Source organism: Hippocampus zosterae, chromosome 4 (genome assembly GCF_025434085.1).
Source record: "Hippocampus zosterae strain Florida chromosome 4, ASM2543408v3, whole genome shotgun sequence".
NCBI classification, from domain to species: domain Eukaryota; kingdom Metazoa; phylum Chordata; class Actinopteri; order Syngnathiformes; family Syngnathidae; genus Hippocampus; species Hippocampus zosterae.
In genome coordinates, this window is record NC_067454.1 from 4,852,914 (window position 1) to 4,877,844 (window position 24,931).

Sequence of the window (24,931 nt, forward strand, 5' to 3'; positions counted from 1 at the left end):
AAATCTAAGGATGCAAGGGCTCAAACCAATCAAGAAATTATGTCTTGCAGTTTAATTGTTTTATTTTATTGTATTTCATGATTTAACTTTCTGTTAAATTTGACAAGCCAAAGCATAAGCAATTTCTCCAGATTTCGGGTTGGCCTGCAGTTCTAAGAATCAAATTTATTATTAGTATTAGTCATGGCAGTTAGCAGGTGTGTTGGGCCTATGGCGGATGTGGGTGTTGCAATTCCTCCACTTTTCAACACCCACACCCAACAAAGTTGCGGGCCGTGTCAAAAGTTGTTTTTGTATTTGCTGTGGGTTACTATAAAACGGATTGCGGCCTGCAAATGGCCTACGGACCAACGTTTGGACACTACTGGACTGGTATATTCACAAAAAAGTCTTGACATCAGTGAAAAGTAAAAAGCAAGTCTTTATAAAGTCATACTGGTCTGGGCAGGAAATCCTCTTCACCACTGCTTTGAGGTACTTCCCTCTGGCGCGAGATTACAAGATTACTTATGTAGTACAAACATTACAACATTTGCACAAATGCTCCAAACAGCTAAAGTATAACCAGTTTATCAGTTTGTGTGTCTGTTTTAATCTGTCAACTCTCCTGGTCTTGTCTAGGTCCAAAAAATTTCATCATTTAGTTACCCGTAAAAAAATTGAAATCAGGACTTTCAATGGCCATTTTATTATGTTTTGACATATAGTGACAGATAGACTGAATGAAACGCGCTTACCCAGGTTGGCAAAAAGTTGACTCAACCTGTGTATTATCCACCTGTTGCCATCCACACAAGAAAAAAACAGCTTCATATTTAGGTAAATAAAACCTGATATTGACATGATACCACCCAAGAGCTGACAAGTCGCCTGTGATGATCTTTCACGTCCAGGCAGGGAGGACAGTGGAGTTCTATTTCGGGCTGCATGTGCGTCACAACAAGAAAGGCAGCACGTCTGAGCAAAGACTAACGGGTTTGTGAAGGTGACATGTTTAACGAGGCGCCTGGAGCCTCGCAGAGGACAAATGCATCATGGCAGGCGGCGAAGGGAAGGCAGAGTGCAAATTTGTCAGTGAGCAGCAGCCTGACTAATGTGGTTGTGTGTGTGTGTGTGTGTGTGTGTGTCTGGTCTGTTTTTCATTTCACATTTTGATCGGAAGTAAGATTTTTTTTTTTGTGTTGTCAAAACAATGACTCACTTGTGTATTTTCCAATTGTCCCAATTGGAATTGCTCTATGGAAAGAATGACTCCTCTGTGTTGTTTCTTTCCTATTTTCCTTGGGATCTTGTTTATTTTAAATGGCACGGAGCATTCATTTACTCAACCGAAAAGAGTACCAGACAGCTTTTAGGGCTCAGACCAGCCTTTATTTGTACAAACAAGTTTTAATCATAATATCCGATCACCTATATTATATATAATTCCTGTAGTATATTTCAAAAATACAAATAAAAGCCTCCCTCAAATAGATGCGTGCCTTGTAATTGTAACAATCCCGGTGAACAGAGCCAGCTCTTCGTTACTGTCCAGGGAACTACGGAAATCCCCATTTTCATTTGTCAAAGAAACGGTTTACCCGCTCTTTTGGTACCACTGTTTTTGTATGTAAAAAAAACCTAGACTGTGGTCCCCTCACCTGAAAAAAAGGAGGATTATTAAGGGTGAGGTTCTTATGAGTTTCAAGTGGACAATGCGCTGATGAACTGGAGTACGTCAAAAAAAGAAAATATTTGATGGTGGGATGCCACCATTTCTGACGGGAAAAATTTGCGTCCCATTTGGGTGAGGCATTTATTTGACACTATTGATAACACTGTACAATGAAGTTCCCACAGGCTGGTGAGTAGGTCCTCTTTTAATCCAAGAGAATGAAATCATACATAGTGGTTAAATCATCATCATCATCATCATCATTATTGTCTCTTTAAAGGAAGTTGTGCTTGATTTACATTTCACAAGGAGAGTTCAAAAATAGAAACACTTTCCTCTTACCAAAATAAGAGTCTCTTGGTGTACTCTTCCCGTGGCGGGACGGAGTTATAGGCGTTATGTCTGCGTGTGTGTGTGTTGTGTATGAGGTAAGCAGGGCTGCTAGTTAGACAAATGCCAAAGCATGTCGTACCCCGTCACAAGTGATGTCATGACCTTGATGGATTCGGAGAGTCCAGAGCAGCACTGCCAAAAGGTGGCGAGACTATTCGGACATGTCTTGTAATACCGCTCAGTCCCTTAGGAGGCACCAATGAGTCACAGCGATGCAAAACCAACTAAGACAGACCGTTTCAGGGCGTGTCCACATAAGCGCCTTTTAAGATTGCTGCGTCTTCCCACCCTGGTGCAGTTTGGTCAAGTGTGAATATGATAATGAAGCATCGGTGAGGCCCAAATCAACCGGATTTTGCTTTTACATCCTGTAAACCGTTTTAATCACATTCAAATTTGTGTTCCCTCTTCATGTTGTTTATTTGGTTAGGTGTGGATATAGTACGGGCGGCGTGGTCGTCGACTGCTTAGCACTTCCGCCTCACAGATCAGAGTTCTTGGGTCCGATTACGGGCCTCCTGTGTGGAGTTTGCATGTTCTCCGCGTGGGTTTTCTACGGGTACTCCGGTTTCCTAACACATTCCAAAAACATCGATTAATTGAACAGTATAAATTGTCTCTAGGACGGCCCGGTAGTCCAGTGGTTAGCACGTTGGTTTCACAGTGCGGAGGTACCGGGTTCGATTCCAGCTCCGGCCTCCCTGTGTGGAGTTTGCATGTTCTCCCCGGGCCTGCGTGGGTTTTCTCCGGGTGCTCCGGTTTCCTCCCACATTCCAAAAACATGTGTTGCAGGCTGATTGAACACTCTAAATTGTCCCGAGGTGTGAGTGTGAGTGTGAATGGTTGTTCGTTTCTGTGTGCCCTGCGATTGGCTGGCAACCGATTCAGGGTGTCCCCCGCCTACTGCCCGAAGACAGCTGGGATAGGCTCCAGCACCCCCCGCGACCCTAGTGAGGATCAAGCGGCTCGGAAGATGAATGAATGAATGAATGAAATTGTCCCTAGGTGTTATCGTGAGCGCGGATGGTTGCCAGTCTTATGCGTGCCCCGCGATTGGCTGGCAGCCATTTATGGTGTACCTCAACGACTACCTGAAGTCAGCTGAGATAGGCTCCAGCACGCCCGCGACCCTCGTGAGGATAAAGCTATTCAGATAATTGGAATAACTGAACCAGCCCAAAATCAATCGATCAATCCAAACACACTACTGTACTAGTTCTAGGGGTGCATTCACGCTTTGATCCATTTGAATCCAACCGTCATGTGTTTTTCTCTTTGAACGCTTCGAAATGAACTCAGTGAAGTCTGTGAACTGAATTTGGGTGCAGACCAAACCAATCACATCACAACAAAGCACACACTAGGGGGCGCTTTCACAGTTTGGTCCCTTTTCTGATAACTCTAATTTGTGTTCCACATTGCTGTGGTCAGTTCTGTGATGTGTTAACACACAAATGGAAACGGGGCGTTGGCAAAACCAAGTGGTCTGTGACCGCCAAGAACAGACGGAACCTTTCCGAATAAAAATGAACGGTTCGGAATGAACCAATCAGACACTTAATGTCATAATGGTGACACAACAACACAAGTGACTGCTGACTGACTGGTCAAGTATTTACTTTAGCCACCTTAAAGTGCACTTGGCTATTGGCCAGTCGACTAGATTGTCCAGCAGTACTTCTTGATGTGTGTCAAAATTACTTTCCGTTTACATTCCTGCGACCAATAAGTGAAGAGAGTGGCGTCACATGGTTTGTTGTGATGCAACCCAGCTTGGGCAAGGGGAGAAACGGCCTGGATGATTATGTGATGAGGACAAGTTCGATTACCGGTGTGTGAAAGAGTCTTTGAACTAATCTACTTGGGTAAAACCAATCCTAGCTGTGGGGGACCCCCTAAAAAAACCCCAAATAAATTATTTGAAGACACACTATTTATATATACATTTGTATCTCTTATATTTGTGCATGGCAGGTGATGTCAAACGTTCAGAAAGTCTCTGGACGGATTCTTCTTTTTGACTGCTTACTTGGTCCAACCAAGTGTCTGCATGCAGATCGGAATTCAGACAATCCTGGTTGTTCCAGTTGTTCTGGTAACTTGAAACAGGATTTGCCATCCTCGGGTGAGAATATTTGCCTTTGAGAATTCCATGGAGGTGGAGCACTGTTGGTAGAGGTTCAGTTCGGCTTCCTTGATCTCCATTTACCAACGCCACAGAGCTAACATTCTTTTTCTCCAAGTCCATGGACATGGAGCGTTGTTGGAAATGTTCCGGTTCCTTAATCCCAGTCCCATAAAGGGCAAATTCTCCTTCTGTAAATCCACGGACATGGAGCGCTGTTGGTGTTACTACACCACTAAGGTTCGCTTCTGGTTCCCTCATCCCAGTTTTCCAACTCCCACGAAGAGAAGATTCTTCTTCTAGAAGTCCATGGACATGGAGCGCTGCTGCGGGTCCACCACCACGGAGGTGCTGTTCCGGGCGCTGTTGCCACGCATGGTGAGCGTGCCGCAGGCTCCCCCAATCCCACCGGTGAGTGTGCCGCAGGCTCCCCCCATCCCACCGCCGATGCCCCCGGCGATGCCACTGGGTCCTGCCATGGCCATTCCTCCGGACATACCCATCCCTCCAGCCATGGCCACGCCCCCCGTGATACCCACGCCGCCTGTGGCCCCGACACCTCGATTGTAGATCTCGCAGGGTATCTCCTCCGTGACGCGGTCCTCGATGACCTGCTGGTCGCAGTCGTGAGTCTGCGCGTGCTGCTTATAGCCATAGCAACTCTTCTTATAGGTGCCGGTGGAGTTGAAGGTCTTCATGGGTGGTGGCTTGGAGAAGTCGTTGTGGTAGGACAGTTCCATGGAGCTCAGCGTGGTGCGGCTGTGCTTCATGCTGCCACTGCCCCCGCCCGTACCCACAGAACCCTGCGAGCCGCAGTGGTGCTCGTGTACGCAGCGGGACATGGTGGACGAGCGGCGAACCTTGTGGAAACTGTCCAGCTCTTCCGAAAGGTCGGCCAGGTCCGACGACATCTCCTTGTCACGCAGAGAGAAGAGCTCGTAGTGTGGTGGGTCGAAGACCTCCTGGAGACCCGCTTTGTTGAAGACACCCGGACGGCGGGCGACCACCTGCGCAAAACGCATGACCGTGTTTCACTAATGAACATTTCGTCTGCAAGGACATGGGCGAGATAGACTACACGAGTCTGACGACTTGACTCAGGGAAAGATTGAGATTTTCAGTCATGCGTCTGATCATTTGAGTACATTAAGTGATAATCCTGAAATATCCGACTCTGTAGTGTCAACAGAAAATCTGCTAATTTGTCAGTCACCCGATTCAAATGAATCATCTGATGAGTCTGCTAATGAACAGAAAGAACCAAATCATCTGGGTCTTCATGTGTCCCATGAGTCCAACAAAACTTATGGGACACATGAAAAGTCGCTGTGTTTCTGGTGACTAACTCGAGTCACTGAACCAAATATCTGAGTCTGCAAAGTTCTTGATGAATCCATGACTTGAGTCCGACACCTGATTCAAGTGAATACACCCAATCGGTGGTGTGTCTGTTGAATCTGCTAACTCAAGTCAATGCACATCTGAATCCAACGTGTTCCTGCTCAAGTGTCCCTATTCACCCGAATCATCTCCGTCTGTGGAAATTTTTTTTACTGAACACAATCCTGGCTCAAGAACAACAAAAAAACCCTGAAAGCAATGTAAATTATTTAGTATTGCAGGGCTACTCTGCCCACTTGTGGTCTGGCATGCACACTACAGCCTCAACACTGAACTTTGGGAAACCGGCTTGACTGCCTTACCTTTTTCCGTGGCTGCTTCATCTGGACCAGGATGGAAATGATGAGAAGAACCAGAACGATCCCGGATGAAACACCGATGACCGTGCCGTGGGTCTTGGTGATCTGGTGGAAGAGACCACTGGATCTCTTCTCTGGACACGTAGGGTGAACCCGATGAGCAGAGATGGGAGAGACTCACATAAGTGCCAGTCAAAAGTCTCGAGTCTACATGTTCTTACCTTTGCAGTGATTTTCATCCCACGGGTAGACGCAGTTCTGGACACCATTGCACACGAGCGAGTTGTTGATGCACATGTTGCTGTGACAGAAGAAGGTGTTGGCCGAGCATGGGGCTGCAGGCAAGGAACAGAAACATGATTAAAAAAAATGTAAGAGAGTGCCAAAAGGGCTTCAAACCATTTTGACGGTAATAAAAACACAAAAGCAAACACTGCAGGCTGAGTGGAGATCAAGCAGCTGCCCCACTAACATAACTGAGCTAATTCACTACCAGTACAGGTTTCAGTAAGCATCATGTAGGGAAAAAAACAGAATGTGTGTGTGTGGGGGTGGGGGGGGTGGAGAGCGTTGCTCAGTAAAACTTGGTAATAAGATGACCAGTGAAGGCATAATGAAAGAGATTTTTTTGTCTGAATCTGCGAGTGTAGGGACAATGATACAATTTATTCTAAATTCGATATTAAAAAAGTGACTTGATTTTTCAAGAGTGATTTTGAAACATTCATTCATTCATTCAAAAATTCTTTATTTGTTGTAATTATTATTATTATTATTATTTAGAATTGTGCTATTTTTTTATTTCTACATGGATATAATTTAAATTCGCGTCAATGATATATGTGAGGAAAAAATATTGAGTAGTGCCATCCATCCATCCATCCATCCATTTTCCGAACCGCTTGATCCTCACTAGGGTCGCGGGGGGTGCTGGAGCCTATCCCAGCCGTCTTCGGGCAGTAGGCGGGGGACACCCTGAATCAGTTGCCAGCCAATCGCAGGGCACACAGAGACGAACAACCATCCACACCCACACTCACACCTAGGGACAATTTAGAGCGTCCAATCAGCCTGCCGTGCATGTTTTTGGAATGTGGGAGGAAACCGGAGCACCCGGAGAAAACCCACGCAGGCCCGGGGAGAACATGCAAACTCCACACAGGGAGGCCGGAGCTGGAATCGAACCCGGTACCTCTGCATTGTGAAGCCCACGTGCTAACCACTGGACTACCGGGCCGCCTTATTGAGTAGTGGACAACCACAAATAAATCTCATTATTTGTATTTTATTTCATTAATATATTATTCTTCTTAATTGAAGTTATTTGAATAAACTTTTAGGGTTCATTAAATAGATTCTTTTAGCATATATATTATTGTTACTTCATTAATTTTTTGTTTAAAAATCCAGTTACAGAATTTAATTGAAAATATTCCTTAGATTTTTGTGACGCTGTTATTTATTTAATTCTATCTATTTAAATTTTGGATTTTTTGAATTGATTTTGGAAGAACATTTTTTTAATCTATTTTTTTGTTATTCATGATTCTTTTATATTAATCCATTTTATTTTCATTAGATTATGAATTCACCCAAAAATATGTAAAAAAAAAAAAGGCTTTCATCTTTAGTGATCCTGACAGTGGCTGACACTCGTTTTTCTGAATTCCAACTCAGTTAAAAAAAAAGAATATATATATATATATATATATATATATATATATGATCAGTGTCTAATATCTCTCTCTCATTCATTCATTCATCTTCCGAGCCGCTTGATCCTCACCAGGGTCGCGGGGGGTGCTGGAGCCTATCCCAGCTGTCTTCGGGCAGCAGGCGGGGGACACCCCGAATTGGTTGCCAGCCAATCGCAGGGCACACAGAGACGAACAACCATTCGCACTCACACTCACACCTAGGGACAATTTAGAGTGTTCAATCAGCCTGCCATGCATGTTTTTGGAATGTGGGAGGAAACTGGAGCACCCGGAGAAAACCCACGCAGGCCCGGGGAGAACATGCAAACTCCACACAGGGAGGCCGGAGCTGGAATCGAACCCGGTACCTCTGCACTGTGAAGCCGACATGCTAACCACTGGACTACCGGGCCGCCCATATATATATATACAGTATATATATATATATATATATATATATATATATATATATATATATATATATACACACACAGTGTACATATATTTCTGAAACAATGGCCCAATGATATCGTGAGAAGAAAAGGGTTGACTCACGGTCCACGAAGGAGGTGAAGAGTAAGCGGAAGCGGCTGAGTCGGCTCTTCTCGTCGGCCCACATGCGCACGACGCCCACGCCGTTCTCCAGCATGACGTCGTTGGCCACCGTGCTGCAGAACTTGGCCTTCAGGTTCTCGATGGCGCTGCTGCCGTCGTAGATGGCCACAAAGTTCTTCTTGCACTCGTTGGAATGCTCCATCTGGTACTCCATGAAGCGCAGGTAGATCTGCACGCATGCACAAACGCAAGGATGAGGGATGACAGAAGGTTTATCAGCATTTTTTTTGGATAACTTGCATTGGGTCGGGGATGGGGCTGTCAAAATGATCCATTTATATATTTTGTGACTTTCCCCTACAATGCATTTCAATGGCTCAGTTAGACCACCAGGTTGGCGTGGACTGTAAATGTAACACATCAGTATTAGACAAGATTCTAATACGACAATGTTTGTCATTCATAATATCAGCGTGTAAATGAACTTGGAATGGCCTTCCAGCAGTCTTCCCCGTCCCACGCATAAACACGCCAAACGTGGCGTGGCACCGCTCGTGTAACTTAATCAGATATGCATGAATTTGTGTCGTCGCCATGTTGTGGCAGAGAGGAGGCGCTCTGGAACATGCCCATGACTCATTTACTCCAGGGGTGGAGATGCAAGCCTTGGCTGGGAGTCACGGACGTCCTTTTTTTTTTTAATGCGTCTACTCAATAGAAAATGGATTAAACATACTGATCGAATACTGAAGCCTGAATCAGAAAAATGTCATTACGTGTGAATGTACACATTGTTGTGAACAGGCAGATTGATGTTCTAATTTGAATGGACGGTCAGGTTCAAAGAGGTTGTTGCCGTCCAATTGATGATGACTGCAGAAGCAGCCCTACTGGGTCAGGTGTGCACACACCTTGGACTGAGGGGGAGCCCTGATGGTCCAGATGCAGTCCAGAGCGTCGCCCGGCTTCACCCGCTTGGCTTCATCCGCCTGACTGGAGCGAATGATCCCGTCGAAGCCGCTGAGCTCAAACTGACAGTCTGGAAGACGAAGGACAGCGGAGGATGATGAGATGAAGATGCGATTTTATTTCCAAAATAAAAGCAAAGAAGAGCTCACCCGGGATTGGGTTTAAAAGTCCGCCCACATGCAGATGGAAGTCAGGGTCTGAAAAAACAACAACAGTATCAACTGTCTTTCCTCTGTTTTTTTATTGCATTTGTAGGTGAACTGGAGTCTATCCCAGTTGACTTTGGGTGGACTGGGCGGCAGCCAATGAAACATTTTCGTTTATAGATACAGTATTTATTTCGGTATTGCTATATGTACGTATGGAAAAGTTGGAGTTGTTGCGTGTCCTCACCTGCAACGAATGTGTACTTGATGCGGAATCCGAGGCCCTCCAGCTCCTCGTCGCTAGTGAACTTGATCCACATGAAGCGCCCGGTGGAGGTGACCAGTCCCGGGTTCTTCCCTCCGCACACCCGGTCGATGAGCGGCGAGAAGCCGAATGGCCCGTCGCGGATCTCGATGTGATCGAAGCGGCACTCGAAGGACGGCTCAATGTAGTAGTTCTTGTCGAACGCCAGCTGGATCCTCTGCCTGGGCAGTGCTGTTCGGTCACGGACAAGAAGGTTCACGTTAGCGCACCGCTGGGGTCACTTTGATCACTTTTTGGAAGCTAGAAAAGAAGATCACCAAGTGGTAAGCTGGCAAGTATTTTCCCCACTCATAAGAACGTCTGGAAAGTAACAAATTCACAAAATTGAGAGTTTTTGTATCAGCATTGATTGAGGCATTACCACTTTAAACTTTGTTCATTTCAAATTCCATCTAGTATGTGTTCATCCATCTCATGAAACTATTTTAAAATCACTTTTTTGGTGTAAAATACCAAATAAAACATGCCAGTACTCATTTGGAATTACTGACAAACTATGGAATGGTTTAAAAAAGTGCTGCGCCATTTGATTGTATTGTCAGCGTTCACACATTTATTGGTTGGGTTCGGTATCAATAATAATAGCAGCACCACTACGAGGCCACTACGCTCATAACAACAATAATAATAATAATAATAATAACTAGTTGTGAAAATACTCATTCAGAGCCCCCCATCAATCTGTGTGGTCGGTTGAAAGTTTAGTAGCTGTAATGCCGATTCTCTTCGACAGGGGGAGCAATTGAACCACGTCTGGATGGGAACCTCCTTCAAGTGTAGCGAGACGTCATCATGTCGTGCAACAAAACGGAGCAGCAAAGTTGAGCTCTGCTGCGTGCAAGTGGAGAAGAACGCTAGTTGACAGTAAATAGTCGCCTGCTTGAGTCCCCAAGTTAGCATTTGAAAGATGTTTGAAACGCTTCTGGAGACAATGTTAATACGGTAATCTTACAATTAAGTCCTTTGTTATACAGTATGATTTTTTCTAGTTTTTTTTTGTAGTTTCCGCAGCAGTACAGAATATTTACATACACAATACAGTATAAATGTACTATATATACACACGCAGAGAGGGAGAGAGAGAGAGTTGTAAAATCCCCTCGCGATGTTGACTTTAATTTTTGATTTTTTTTTGCCCGAACATGGCTTCCGTATGACGAAATGGTTCTCCCCGACCTCCTTTATTTTTACATGCAGAATAATCAGTTTTTTAAAAATGTCATGAAATCCACTGTCAATGTTAAGAAAATTGCAAATATTTTTTTCATCACAAAAAAAATAAATCAACGGCTTCTTTTTAAATAGCATAAGCACCGTATTAAAACTCCTTAGCACTGGAGCCCGGTCTTGAAGATTGGATGGCTACCCACAATGCACCTGGCTCACCTTCCAGGATGTAAACGCACTCCTTGTTTGGCGGATACGTGTCTGGGTATTTTGGCGATGTGAACACTCCGCCGTTGATGTTGCGCACCCAAGTTCCGCAATCATTTTGGTTCGGGCTTTGGATGCCATTATCGCCCAGGGAGTCTTTGAAAAGAACATTGATTGAAGTACTGTATTTTGATAACATCATTTCGAATCACATTTTCTTTTGTCTTGCTTACCTTTAGTTCTCTGTGCCAGAGCGAGTCCCTCTTCTATGAGAACGAGGAGGATCCACGCTAGAAAAAAAAAGAGAAACGAAACGATATCATGCATCCATCACTGGTATCCCTGGCAGCTTCTTGATTTATCACCAAGTGCCGAAAACACGGGCGGTTTAATTGGAAATGGACGAGCCGCCGGTCGTGCTTGATGGGCTCTGGCGTGTGATCAACACTCAGACTCGGGCATAGAGTGAACTTAATCGCAAATCGAATGCGATTTCTGAGACACCACGCCGACTGGACACCAACGTGAAGAAATTGACGGCTCTCCTCGAAGAACCGATCGCCAATTGATTGTCATCGGGAACTACAGCGACTTAAATGATTGTCGTCTTTTCTCCGCCAGACAAATGTTATTTGGGAGTTTTATCCCCTGGGTGTAATGCTGACAGGTGCTGGAGACCCCTTATCAGCCCCCCTCCACCTCATAATTCCGCGGTGCTTCGTGTTGCTGTGAGAAGCCAGTAAGGTTGGCCCCGTGGCAACGGGACGATGTGTTTCGGCGTGCCGCCAAGCACCGTGGACACAGACTTACTTATACACACTCATATGATCTTACAACACAACAATCATCGACGTGTTTTTGCCGGCTTTCTTCCCACCAGTGACGGTCCAGGTGCGCTGTGGATGCCCTCGTCTCGAAAGGCTGCAGCCGCGGGTTAAGTGTATTGGCTGCTCCATTTGCGCCCGCCTGATACTTCCTCCTCATGTATCGACTCCGGGTATGAAGTATCCGTGTTTTTATTGTCGAGTCCCCGCCCCCCGATCCTACACAGTTCATATACCTTCAAGGAAACTATTTTGGAATTGTTTCCCCCCCCCCCCCCATTCCACCATTCGTTACGTTTTCCTTTCATCAAAGAAAAGCGGTGTGCTGTAAACGACTCCTCAGATTTGTCCGTTTTGTCGCCCTCTGTTGGTCATTGTCGTTTTATGTCTTTTGAACAGATTGTAATTTCCGTGAATTTCGTACTTGGGCGTTTGAGTGGCAATCAATTCAATTCCATGCCATATCAATAGGTAAGAGGGGGCTTTATATTTTGTAATGTCTATCATACTTTTGTTGTATATTACTGTATTTCTATTGTGTATAATTCCAATGCCGTATATTTCTACTATACACCAATGTACAGTATATTGCTACATTTAGCCTTGTGTTACAAGTACACAGGAAATAATGACGTGGTGTATTTACTCATTTTTGTTTCATCAAATGGTTGCACGAAATAAGACCATTTGGATGCAGATAAATTTTTTTACGTAGACTATGGATCTACTTAGTCTTTCGAAATCCAGATGGTTTTGTTGTGTGCGATCACTTGACAAAATAAAATGGATTCAATTCAACACACCGTTGTTTTCTGTATGTACTTGCCCCCCCCCCTGTTTATTATTGTTTGAATTATTTATATGATTATTATTATCTCCATTGCGGTGAGTATACTCCCATCTTGTTGCTGATTGGCTGGGAGAGGTCACATGGTTCTGTGTTTTACAAGAAGCACGTGACTACATTACCAAAGCAAATATGGTTGGTAGTCTGGCTTTAGTACATTGTTGGTTAAAAACTAACAAATTCATTCAGAAAATTAATTAAAATTAGCCAAGCTAAATGCACAGTGCTGACTGGTTAGCACGCCAGCCTCACAGTGCAGGAGTGCATGGTTCAATTTTGGCTCTGGACTTCCTGTGTGGAGTTTGCATGTTCCCCTCGTGCCTGTATGGGGTTTCTCCGGGTACTCTGGTTTCCTACCACATTCCAAAAACATGCATGGCCGGCTAATGGAACACTCCAAGTGAAGAGTTAAATGTTTTTGAATCACCAATAGTGATGGTTTCATTTTTTAACACAACGAATCGCTTGCAGCTTTCCACTAATTGCAACCCACAAGGGATGCCGCAGTCACATCATTTCATGACCTCTTGGTATGAGGTATAAAATAGTTGTGGCACTGTGGGACAGTGTCGATTGCTTTCAAGACCACATGTGTCCGGCGTTTAACTCCACTCCCCTCGCCCCGGCATTGCAGACTACCTTTCCGCACAAGGCCTATCCTGCCTCTTGTTACGGCTCAAGCGGCGGAATATTTTGAATCGACTTTGGCCCTTGTCAATGCCATTTCGCACCACCCCCCCCCCCAAAAAAAAAAAAAACTGGAAAGAATGGGCTCTGACAGGCAGAGTGAAACGGGTTCTCATTCCATTTCCCATTGGAAGGGTAAATTATTCTGAAATTGATGAAATAGATAAATGCCTCCTTCAAACAAACAACCCATCTACTATTGTATCCATCTACCAGTATCAGCCCATTCATCCATCCGTCCATCTATCCATCCACCCGTCCTTATTGAGAACATCCAGGTGTGAAACGGGCGAAACTCGGTGTAGAATGCCGTTGACATTACGCCAAAACCGGCCGACAATGGAACAATATCACCATCAGTTTGTGGCCTTCGAGTCGTTGGTCTGCGAGACCAGCGAATCGCAGCGATGCTCGCCGTTGACATGACCTCTTTGCTCGGCCGCGCTGGGTCCGATAATGGAACTAGGTACGCTCGGCCAGTCGTGGCGTCGAGTTTGCGTGGAATGAGGAGGCGACATTCGGTTTACACCAGAGTGCAAGTACATGCGCACCCTGACCTGGTCCTCAGTTCTAAACCTGATGTATGAGGTAGTACCGTGCACCCATTCGTGGACACCAATTCGTGATTTTACGCACGAACCCCCACCCCACCATCAGCTCCGCGGAGTGCAGTTAACGCCGCTGACACACAAGCCGAGACGATGCTCGTCGACCACACGCACGCAATATTAGTTCGTGCATCATTCCAGGGAAGGGTTTAGTTACTTTCTACCCAATTTCACAACGGAGTCTGGTTCCAAGATTACTGCCGATTCATTAGGGTGGAGCTAATTATCTCTGATAGTTTCAGCTGCAATTAATTTAAAATCAAATGGAAAAAAAACCGGACTCACCTCTTTGCATTATTTCCTCTGCAAAAACGCACCCCTTTTCTACTAGAACCCTTCCGTCGAGTCAATCTTCAAAGGAGCGCCCAGTAAACATTCAGGGGGTACATCCATCACGAGTATCGGGCACCCGGCGGCTCCTTCTCGGCTTGTGTGCGCGGTGAAGTGGGGGTCCGGTGGAGCTTCTTAGTCTCTTGTCACGCCCCAGCTGCTCGTTCCACCTGGGACTCAAACCTCAATGAGATGTTCCAGGTAGCTTTCCAAAGAGATTGACAGAGAAAGGGCGAGGAAAAAAGGGAAAATAGATGGATGAAGAAGAGGAGGTGGTGATGGTAAAGGATGAGGATGATGAGGAGGACGTGGTCTGCTCCGCTTCCAATTCCGTGGGCGCGCAGAGGAGGAGTTGCGCCCGCATGAGGAGCATTTAAAGCCGCGGGCGTTGCTGACATCCAGCGTGCGTCGTCACCAACGTCGTCAAGACGGATAACATGGACACCAACCCTTTTCCGGTTGGCGCCTTTAAAAATAATACACTAAACGTGAATACAGTCACTCGCACAGGAAGTCAAGAAATGTTAGAAAGGAGTGTTCGGGCCACGGGACCAACAAAAGAATGAAAATTACACAGTAAAAACACGACTTGTAATTTTTGGGGCTAAAACAGCACTTTAAGTCGAAGTAGAAGCGTCCAGCCCGCCCTGACAGCACTTGGTAGCTCCTTCAGCCAGAGACTGTTACACCCGCGCTGCAAGAAGGAGAGATACCGACGCTCGTTCCTACCGACTGCTGTCAGGATGATGAATAAAAATAACAATCATAATAATTATAATAATTAAATTATGTGAAGGAAAATTGTAAATAGTACTGCGATTTATCCATTGTGTTCACATTTATATTGTATTCGTATTTAACTGAAAGATGTTTGTTGTTTTTTTTTCTTTCTCTTTTCTTCTTTCTACATACATTCTTGCTGCTGGAGGCTGTAAATTTCCCCAGTGTGGGACGAATAAAGGATATCTTATCTTATCTTATCTTAGAAACACAGTGACATTTATGACAAAAAATGTTAACACAACAAAGCAAGCAGGTTTTTTGTTCCAAAACAATTTCCTGAGTTACTTTTACTTATCATTTTTAAATTGAGGGAAAGTTAGTTCTGTAAACTCTTGTTTCTCGTGAAATGCGAGAATGCCAATTTCCACAACGGCAGGTGAATTGCCCAACTTGAAATGGTATCAGTTTTGTGCCTTGAAATTTTAAGTTCACCCAACAAAAAACAAACAAACCACAAGAGTTAAACATTGTATATTTTAAAGTCCAAAACATTCATCCATCCATCCATCCATCCATCCAACTGAACCAAACTCATCGCAGCTCTGTTTCCCTTTTGGTTTTAACAGGATAACAGGGGTGCTGCACCACATGTTTCTGCATGATAGTGTGTTTGAAAACGGCTCTGGATCCTTCCTCCATCCGAGCTGACCATGACATGGGCTGAAAAAATTGGTATGCAGGTTACAATGTAAATTAGCTTTACTGTTACATCATAATCTGGCAAAATTCTGGATGACTCACTCATGGGCACAATTTATTTCAGAAATATTTAGCTAATAAGGATTGACTTGGTTATTGAATTGCAGTTTATACAACTATGTTGAAACCAAAACGACTTTCGGATGCGCTCTGCCATGTGCAAGTGGACCATCACTATACATGCACACAGTGTGCGTCTACACACTGCGTATAAAAATGCGTACAATCCCACACTGGTGCGCAACATGTTTTATGTAGCAGGTTGCAAGGAGGGAAAGTGTGTGCATGTGTGTGTGTGTGGGGGGGGTCTTCTCAGCAGAATAAAAAGCTGCTTCATTTCACCGCTGAACCTACATCAATTCAAGAAAAGAGCTCGGGGTGGAAACCAGACTGCAGCCCTGGGTGTGCTTTTAGGCTGAAGCAGAAAGCACACAAGACTTCTCAGCTCACAGTCAATAACTTTTATTATTCACATTGAGTCGCTGCGTTGCGCACAAAATCAAACATATTACACACATAATTGGATGGTTAAAAAAAAGTGCAAATCCCAAACCACGTAAAAAGACTTTTGGGAACCAACCGTCGCAATGGGCCTGCAGTAGCTTCAAAAAGACAAAGAAAAAAGTTTGCAGACAATCATTGATTCAGATCACTTCAAGACAAAGTCCTGGCAACACGGATAAGAGGGGGAAAAAAAATCACCTCAAATGGAATGGAGTCGGACAATAACACTGCATGCTCTGACGGCAGCCATACTGCCAAAACAGGCTAAGAACGTGGCAAAGTCGGCATTAAAAAGGTGAGTCGTGGAACATGAATATTTTCCAGAAAAAAAAAACTTGCCACAAGAAAGCTTTTTTGCCCTTTAGGAGTGACGGTCTGAAGAGTCAAAGCCAAGAGTAGCTCCAAGGAGACAGTGGTAAAAGTAGAAAGGTCAGGTGGGGCAGATCAATTTGAGGTGAGGTGGGGCGCGGGGGGATAATTTAAAGGGTGGAGAACAGGTGAAGTGGGGCGGGGCAGTTAACGGGTAAACGAGGTCGGTAACGTGCGTGTGAAGGGGTGCAAATAAGAGGCCCAGGCAATGGTAACAGCAGGTATGGTCGTGCAGGTAAAGAGGGGTCCGGTGGGGGCGTCCACCCACGACTAAACGCTGGCTGATCACATGGCATCAAAATGGAAGCGGTGGGCTTCCTGCCTCTTCTCCCGGTCGTCTGCTTTCTGAAGCACACACAAAAAAAAACACAATATGAAAAATCAATCCAAAAGAGACAACAGGACACCATAAGGCACATGTCCAAAGTCCGGCCCGCGGGCCAAATCCGGCCCGCGGTCGAATTTCATCCGGCCCTCGGCCCCTGTCATAAAATCAGTGCCGTCTGGCCCGCAGGTTGGGCGCAATGGAACACGTGTTGCATTGACTGAGGTCTCGTAGACTGGTGAGTGATGTTTCATAGAGTACTGCTTCCCTCTAGTGGCTAAATGAGTAATAGCATTCACTAAATGAGTAATAGCATTTAGACACTAGAGGGCATCACTCCGTGTTTACATTGACTGATATGTCATATTTCAAATGATCCTTGCAGTTGTGGATATGTGTATTGCTTGTTCATTTCCCTGTTGTTCGAGTCAAAGGTTTTGTGACTATTGAAAAGTCATGGTGATACATTTTATGTTTCAAATCAATCAATTTGCACTCAGGAGACTTCTGTTTAAGAAAAAGTCAAGTGAATAAGCAGTTGCAGGTGATATACAGTACCTGTTTCAAATGAACCAAAAGAAATTCTTAAGATTGTTGAAATTCAAATAAAAATGGAAATGTGAAACAGACTGGCTTACTAAAATTTGTTGAACAATATTGTTGTTCAATGTAAAGAATGTCAGCCAAGGTCGGCCCCCCGACATTTTACCATATAAAATCTGGCCCCCTTGGCAAAAAGTTTGGACACCCCTGCCATAAGGTCACAATCAAAGACCCCCCCCCCCCTTCACTCCCTTTACCTCAGCCCACCCCCTCCTTCGCATTCGCCCTACACCCGCCACTCATTCCCTTCACATGACAAGCTAAGAATATTCATCCTGGCCAAAAAGGTTTTCGCCGACAGCAGCAATTTCTCAGTACGGCGTCGACTTTCTTTGAAGTGACAGCTGACGTCTTATTGAAACCGCGTGCACGCACACTCGATGCTTCTTGCCCATGTGTATTTATGCAGATGTTCTACCACTACTAAACCATTTTTTTCCCCCTTCCTCTTTTTTTAATCTCCAACCCATGCCACAATTTGGGCCAACTCCGGTGGTGTTCCGGGGTCAAAAAGGTGGTCACAAAAATGAATGAAATGATGCAAATTCGAATAAAATCAATAGTTCCCGTCAGACTAATACAGGTGGTTCGAATTTGTCAGCAATAAAACAGAATAAAACTTCCTGTGAACACAAACACAAATATGCGGAATAAGATTTATTTCGTTTATTTATTGGTGGCAGCAAAGGGTGGAAAAAGGCTCCACACTGAACCATTTAGTGGTCAAGAATAAAATTACGTTGAAAAAAAAATCTGCAAACGAGTCGGACCGCGGCCCCATGATGGATTGGGATTTACTGAATTTAAAAGTTAAATACAACTGAACACGACGTACAAATTTCCTGCATTGGATAAAAAAGATGTAAAATAATAATAAACAGCGGCCCGGTAGTCCAGTGGTTAGCACGTCAGCTTCACAGTGCAGAGGTACCGGGTTCGATTCCAGCTCCGGCCTCCCTGTGTGGAGTTTGCATGTTCTCCCCGGGCGTGCGAGGGTTTTCTCCGGGTGCTCCGGTTTCCTCACACATTCCAAAAACATGCATGGCAGGCTGATTGAACACTCTAAATTGTCCCTAAGTGTGAATGTGAGTGCGAATGGTTGTTCATCTCTGTGTGCCCTGCGATTGGCTGGCAACCGATTCAGGGTGTCCCCCGCCTACTGCCCGGAGACGGCTGGGATAGGCTCCAGCACCCCCCGCGACCCTGGTGAGGATCAAGCGGTACGGAAGATGAATGAATGAATAATAATAAACCAGGGCGGCCCGGTAGTCCAGTGGTTAGCACGTCGGCTTCACAGTGCAGAGGTACCGGGTTTGATTCCGGCCTCCCTGTGTGGAGTTTGCATGTTCTCCCTGGGCATGCGTGGGTTTTCTCCGGGTGCTCTGGTTTCCTCCCACATTCCAAAAAACATGCGTGGCGGGCTGATTGAACACTGTAAATTGTCCCTAGGTGTGAGTGTGAGTGCGAATGGTTGTTCGTCTCTGTGTGCCCTGCGATTGGCTGGCAACCGATTCAGGGTGTTCCCCGCCTACTGCCCGGAGACAGCTGGGATAGGCTCCAGCACCCCCCGCGACCCTAGTGAGGATCAAGCGGCTCGGAAGATGAATGAATGAATGAATAATAAACCCCTGTAACATTATGCACAGTTTGAGAGTCACGACCTTAAAGGGCCAATAAAGGTGTAAAAAAATTGGTTGATATTTTTTAGCATATGCCAAATTTCAAACGAGGAAAAATATTGTATTTTAGAAGTATTTGTAGAGCATGGAGAGTCTTTCTTCTCCCATCATACAAAAAGTCGTCTTCGAAGATATCAACATTCTTCCCGATGTTGTCGACTCCTATTCGAGAGATGATGCATAATTTGTCAGTTTGTCACTTCTATTTTTTCCCCCCCTCCACAAATCAATAGTGGACTCACATTGCCAAGTATTGACTGATGGTTTTGCCTCATGATTTTTTTTTTTCCAGCACTCAAGAAAGATGAAAGTCTAGGATGTACTTTGCTTTGGCAAGGCACACCGCCATCGACGCGGACGCTCTAATCGGACATCTGGGGGACGGCATCCGTCACGCGGGACCCGTGAATCACCATTAAGCAGCGGCGCATTGATTTGTGTCCGTCCGACGCTTTTAATGACGCCGTCGTCTCTGATGTGGATTAATTAAGTCGGATGCTGCGCCTCAGGTGGGACGACGCTTCCTTTGGAGTGATTGATTGGCCTCCTTAAATATTCCTCCGCTTGGCTCCATATGGACGTGCGCCGTGCTAAGTTAGCAACGGGCTCCACTTCACAGCTGTCCTCCACCTGACTTTGTTGTTAAGAAGAGCAAATGCCAGCCAAATGCTAAATGCCAGTCAGTCTTCGGGTGCTGACCTTAAGTTACCATTAAATCGTAACAGATTTTTTGCCCCCCCCCCCCCCCCCCCACAAAGCAAGTTTGACTCGGCAACATGAAATTTAAGACCGCCTCTCGCTGAGCGGAAAAGCTTTACAAATGTGTGCGCACGTAGCGAATGTTGTTGTTTTTTTTGTCAATTTTGCAAAGAGAGCTTTGCTGCTCAGTAAAATTTGACTTTGAGCACCAATGTTGATTCCGAGCAGACCCACAAAAAAAGGACACTCAAAGCCATGCAGGAAAAACAAAGTAAGTCTGCAGTTTTGGTTCAAAGCAACCATTTTAGGGTGCAGTTTGTCCAGATGTCTTTCCGAAAACAAACTTTGTCTTAGATATGTTATAAAAAAACAATAATAATAATAATAATTAAATGGTGTGAAAGACAATTGTAAATAGTACTGCGATTTATCCATTTTGGGTTTATATTGCACTTAATTGAACGGTGTTTGTTGTTTTTTTCTTCTTCTTTCTACCTACATTCTTGCTGTAGGAGGCTGTAAATTTCCCCAGTGTGGGACAAATAAAGGATATCTTATCTTATCTTATCATATCTTATATTATGTCTGATTGCCTTAATATTTTTACCAGTCCATTTGGCAGGTGAGTGATGCTAAATTGCTAAACATTTCCATTTCCACAATCTTTGCAAAGTATATATTTTTTAATGCTCTTTCAGAAAATGGATAGACTGTAACTCAGATTCTTCACTTTAACCTAAATGATTGTTAGCAACATTAAATATAATAGACTAGCACTGTCTATCATGAGTAGACCCACAACCCCCCCCACTAAAAAAAAAGTCAGGAAAATCTGCTATTTTGTTTCAAAGCAGCTATTTTTAGGGCCGTACTGCCCATTTTCAAAAGATTTTTTTGCAGCCGCGTGTGGGTTGAGCATAACTGTGAAATTTGACTTGACTCTCCATGATGTCATCGCTTGAAAAAAATCGCAAAAAAATTCGAGCCAAAAAAAGCCAGTTTCAACATGAAATTTAGGAGCAGTTTCCATCACAAGTGCACCGGCCGAAAACTCTCAAGGACCCATCTCCAAAAAGACAGGTAAGTGTGCTATTTTTCAGAAAATCCAGCATTAAATGCAGTAGTCATGTCTATCAAGAGTACGTAACATTAAAAAAAAATCAATGAAACACATGTTCGGAAACTCCAATATTAGTTCCGTTTTGGGTCCTTTAAAGAAAAACGTGTCCTTTTGTCTGATCTTGTATGTATACTAGAACATAATTCGAGCAGATGCGTGACGTTCGAATGCAAGGAATCTGATGTTGCCAAGGTACGTGGGTGAAGTTTGGTGACTGCCTATAAACACGCAAAAAATCTCAGGGTCAGATTTTTACACAAACGCACGCTTTCGTGCGCACGCACACACGCGCGCACACACCGCCAGATGGCTCGGCAAAGATGCCAGCGACGACCGAGCTCAGCGGTCGGCGTTCACGCTGCGCATTGCAAAGAAGGAAATAAACGGCATGAAAACAACCCAAAAGTTGCACGTTTTCCTGTGCGCGTGATGTGGGAGTGCGACTGACGCCGTTCGCGCAGTAAAAATGGAAAAATAAGCGGCGGCGGAGGCTCCCCGGAGAGTGTATTTATGTGACTAATGAAAGAGCAGATCCGCCAAGCTGAAAGGACAGAATACGCCAATAAATTAGTCCTTCCGGGTCTTACGGAGGGATATTAGTTCGGTGTGTGTGTGTGTGTGTGTGTTTGCGTGTGTGTGTCCCCGACCTTCTCCTGCCAGTGGAGGATGCCGATGATGACGAGGATGAAGACGCAGACGCCAATGAGGGCAATGGCGGTCAGCAGCACGCTGTTACTGGGTGTCAGGTACAGTTTGGCGCTCCAGCTGTAGACCAGAAGAGAAAGGAAAGTCAATATTTGAAAGTGTCACATTTGGGGTCACAAGTTGGCGCCTGTTTGTTAGCGCGCCCTTTCCTTCTATTTTGACACATTTTCGGGCCGCAGCCTGAAAACAAAATGGAATCAATTCTTTTTTTTCCTCCCATTGAAATTTGACACACAACGCGAGACTAAAATAAAAATGACGGCTTCACAGTGCAGAGGTACCGGGTTCGATTCCAGCTCCGGCCTCTCAGTGTGGAGTTTGCATGTTCTCCCCGGGCCTGTGTGGGTTTTCTCCGGGTGCTCCGGTTTCCTCCCACATTCCAAAAACATGCGTGGCAGGCTGATTGAACACTCTAAATCAGGTGTCACCAACATTTTTGAGGGTGAGAGCAACTTCATGTGTACCGATTGTGTGAAGGGCTACCAAATTGATACACGTCTGAAATAACATATTTGTCCAAAATACCTTCAATAATATGAGGATGTGTTATTTTTAATACTTGATGATTTAAATTGTCAGACTTTGATCGTGTTTCGAAATGTCTCACAGTACTGCCAATGTTTGCATTTTTAAATCATAATTTCTACTAGCAAATCACAATGTCCAGGCACTGGCGGGCTACTCAAGTGGTCTTCACGGGCTACCTGGTGCCCGCGGGCACCATGTTGGTGACCACTGCTCTAAATTGTCCCTAGGTGTGAGTGTGAGTGCGTATGGTTGCTCGTTTCTGTGTGCCCTGCGATTGGCTGGCAACCGATTCAGGGTGTCCCCCGGCTACTGCCCGAAGTCGGCTGGGATAGGCTCCAGCACCCCCCGCGACCCTAGTGAGGATCAAGCGGCTCCGAAGATGAATGAATGAATGAATGAATGAATGAATTCTTTTAGCCAAACGGTTTGTGAAGTCAAGGCGGCCCGGTGCCCCAGTGGTTAGCGCGTCGACCTCATAGTGGAAAGGTCGTGGGTTCGATCCCGGCTCCGGCCTTCCGGACCTGTGTGGGTTTTCTTCGGGTACTCCGGTTTCCTCCCGCATTCCAAAAAACATGCATGGCAGGCTGACTGAACACTCTAAATTGTCCCTAGGTGTGTGTGTGAGTGCGAATGGTTGTTCGTTTCTGTGTGCCCTGCGTTTGGCTGGCAACCGGTTCAGGGTGTCCCCCGCCTACTGCCCGAAGACGGCTGGGATAGGCTCCAGCATCCCCCGCGACCCTCGTGAGGATCAAGCGGTTCAGAAAATACATAAATTGTATTTGATGTAAAATAGACATTCAATTGGAATGTTTGCATCCCAAAACGATCAACATCATTATCGTCGTACTGTTGATATGGTGAAAAAAAAAATGGACATCATCTCATATATTGTGAAACGAGTGAAAGCGCTGGAAAAGATCATGACGCCATTGTTTATTACGCTGTCTTGCGAGACCCTGCAAAGCGTTGGAAAATATTGTGACATCTAAAAAAAAAAACTGCTGCTGGAAGATCTTGAAGGTATACATACAATTTGCGGCTTCCGTGTTGTGCGCTGCCATCTGTATCGTCGATGATGACACCACACACACATGAGATCACATGCCGTGTGTCTGTTTACACAACACCAGAAAATCTGTGCCGCTAACTTAAGCGTGTTGTCGCTTCTGATGAGGTGCCAATGGTATCCATGGCAACGAGCACCCGGAGTGTCCCTGGGCGGGGGAGTATGTTGTGTGTGTGTGTGTGTGTGTGTGTGTGTGTGCGTGTGTGTGTGTGTGTGTGTGTGTGTGTGTGTTTGTGCAGGTTTGTGTACCTGCTGGGTTGATTGTGCGGATACGGGATGACAATGAGTTGAGAGTTGGGGATGATGGCTGTCCACTCCTGCTTCCTGGACTCCTGGGGGCGGGGGAAGAAACAAATAATTTATTCCTCATCACAAGATACCATTGATAGGGTTCGAAAAGATTGTGATCATGGACTTGCGGTTAATTTCAGGTGTGAAAAGATCAAATGTTGTCAAATTAATTCAAGTCTTCTTGGGGCTACGAAAAAGGTTTCAAGTGTGCCAGCACTCAAGAATCGGAAAAATAAACAGAAATAAAGTACGCTGATCAGCCTGCGGCTAAATTTTGAACACTGTTTGCAATTTTCCTCCCATCTTTAATGTCAGTTTCCTGTCTTAGAGGGGAAAAAAAAAACACATCCAGTTCAGAGAGCTGATATTAATGCACGCCATGCATCGGCAATAAGAGCATTGACGCATTCACGGAACTACAACCTCCTTTTAGCTTGATAACCAAACCCTACTCTGAACCTTTTTGACAGCAAGAGATAACTGTGATTGCAAGTCTGTCTCGGCGTTGCGGGCGGACTACACGAGGCTGCATTGGGTCCATTATTTAACAGAGTTTACACTATCGCGGGTGCGGAGAGCAAAGTTCCACTCACCGCTTCTCCAGGTCGGTGCGGGATGCCGACGACTAAGTGGTCCAGGAAGTTGGCACTGCGTCCAAGGCCCAGCACAGTGTAGGGCAACTGCAGGGAGAAGTGCGCCGACTGGCTCAATTGACCGGCTGCAGGAAAAAACAAAAAAACAAAGTCAATCATATATCACAAGCAAAAAACACAACAGTCATTCATCAAAATTAGGCTATTTTTCTGATCGAAAAATTAATGATGAAACAAGATCTTTGTTGAATACTGTGAAAATAGCCATTAAAAAAACCCTTCGTTTTCACAATCTAGCAATCAGTGTTGGCCGTTAAAAAAGTAACACCGTATCATATATTATATTAGGCAGTAACAGAGTCACATAATGAGTTACTCGTGATATTTTTGTTCAATTATTACCGTTACTGAGTACAGTAACACATTACAATATCAGTGGCACAAGACGATTTAACAAAAAGAAAAAAGACATTAAGAGACCCTTGACCAGGGGTGCCCAAACATTTTGGATCGAAGATCTACTTTTCGATCAACTAACCTCACGGGATCTACCCTTACCAGCGCGCGCATGCACACACGCACAAATTTAAGATTTACCTGCTTTATTTTATTTTTTTAATATTTTTTTTTTGGTGAAAATGAGACTGATAAGAGATTAGTGTGCAGTGTATATTAACACAAAAAATATATTACTAACATGTACAAAGACACACAAATGGTTGTTTGTTTTTTT

General features: G+C 44.9%; 2 protein-coding genes across 2 annotated transcripts in view; both read right to left on the bottom strand.

Moving 5' to 3' along the window:
- Window positions 1-3,098: 3,098 nt before the first annotated feature.
- Window positions 3,099-14,651, bottom strand: LOC127598914 (neuropilin and tolloid-like protein 2). The gene is made up of 10 exons (XM_052062519.1): window positions 14,190-14,651; window positions 11,172-11,228; window positions 10,951-11,094; window positions 9,487-9,735; window positions 9,243-9,290; window positions 9,036-9,163; window positions 8,125-8,353; window positions 6,094-6,207; window positions 5,876-6,006; window positions 3,099-5,179 (listed from the first exon to the last, which is right to left on the bottom strand). The coding sequence occupies exons 1-10, from the start codon at window positions 14,197-14,199 to the stop codon at window positions 4,472-4,474; spliced, it is 1,818 nt and encodes a 605-aa protein (XP_051918479.1). The 5' UTR covers window positions 14,200-14,651; the 3' UTR covers window positions 3,099-4,471.
- Window positions 14,652-16,162: 1,511 nt separating this feature from the next.
- itfg1 (integrin alpha FG-GAP repeat containing 1) overlaps window positions 16,163-24,931 on the bottom strand; it is an 88,180-nt gene continuing 79,411 nt past the window's right edge. Inside the window, exons 15-18 of the mRNA XM_052062521.1 lie at window positions 24,199-24,323; window positions 23,564-23,646; window positions 21,663-21,780; window positions 16,163-16,934 (exon numbers count right to left, since the gene is read on the bottom strand). Coding sequence (XP_051918481.1) covers window positions 16,875-16,934; window positions 21,663-21,780; window positions 23,564-23,646; window positions 24,199-24,323 — 386 coding nt within the window. The 3' untranslated portion in view covers window positions 16,163-16,874. The remainder of the gene's footprint in view (window positions 16,935-21,662; window positions 21,781-23,563; window positions 23,647-24,198; window positions 24,324-24,931) is intronic.

Excerpts from the sequence above, each read along its gene's own strand:
- LOC127598914 (XM_052062519.1), bottom strand. Across the intron at positions 9,291-9,486 it reads CAAGTACACATTCGTTGCAG|ACCCTGACTTCCATCTGCAT; the intron begins GTGAGGACACGC and ends TTGTTTTTTCAG. Across the intron at positions 8,354-9,035 it reads GGGCTCCCCCTCAGTCCAAG|ATCTACCTGCGCTTCATGGA; the intron begins GTGTGTGCACAC and ends GCATGCGTGCAG.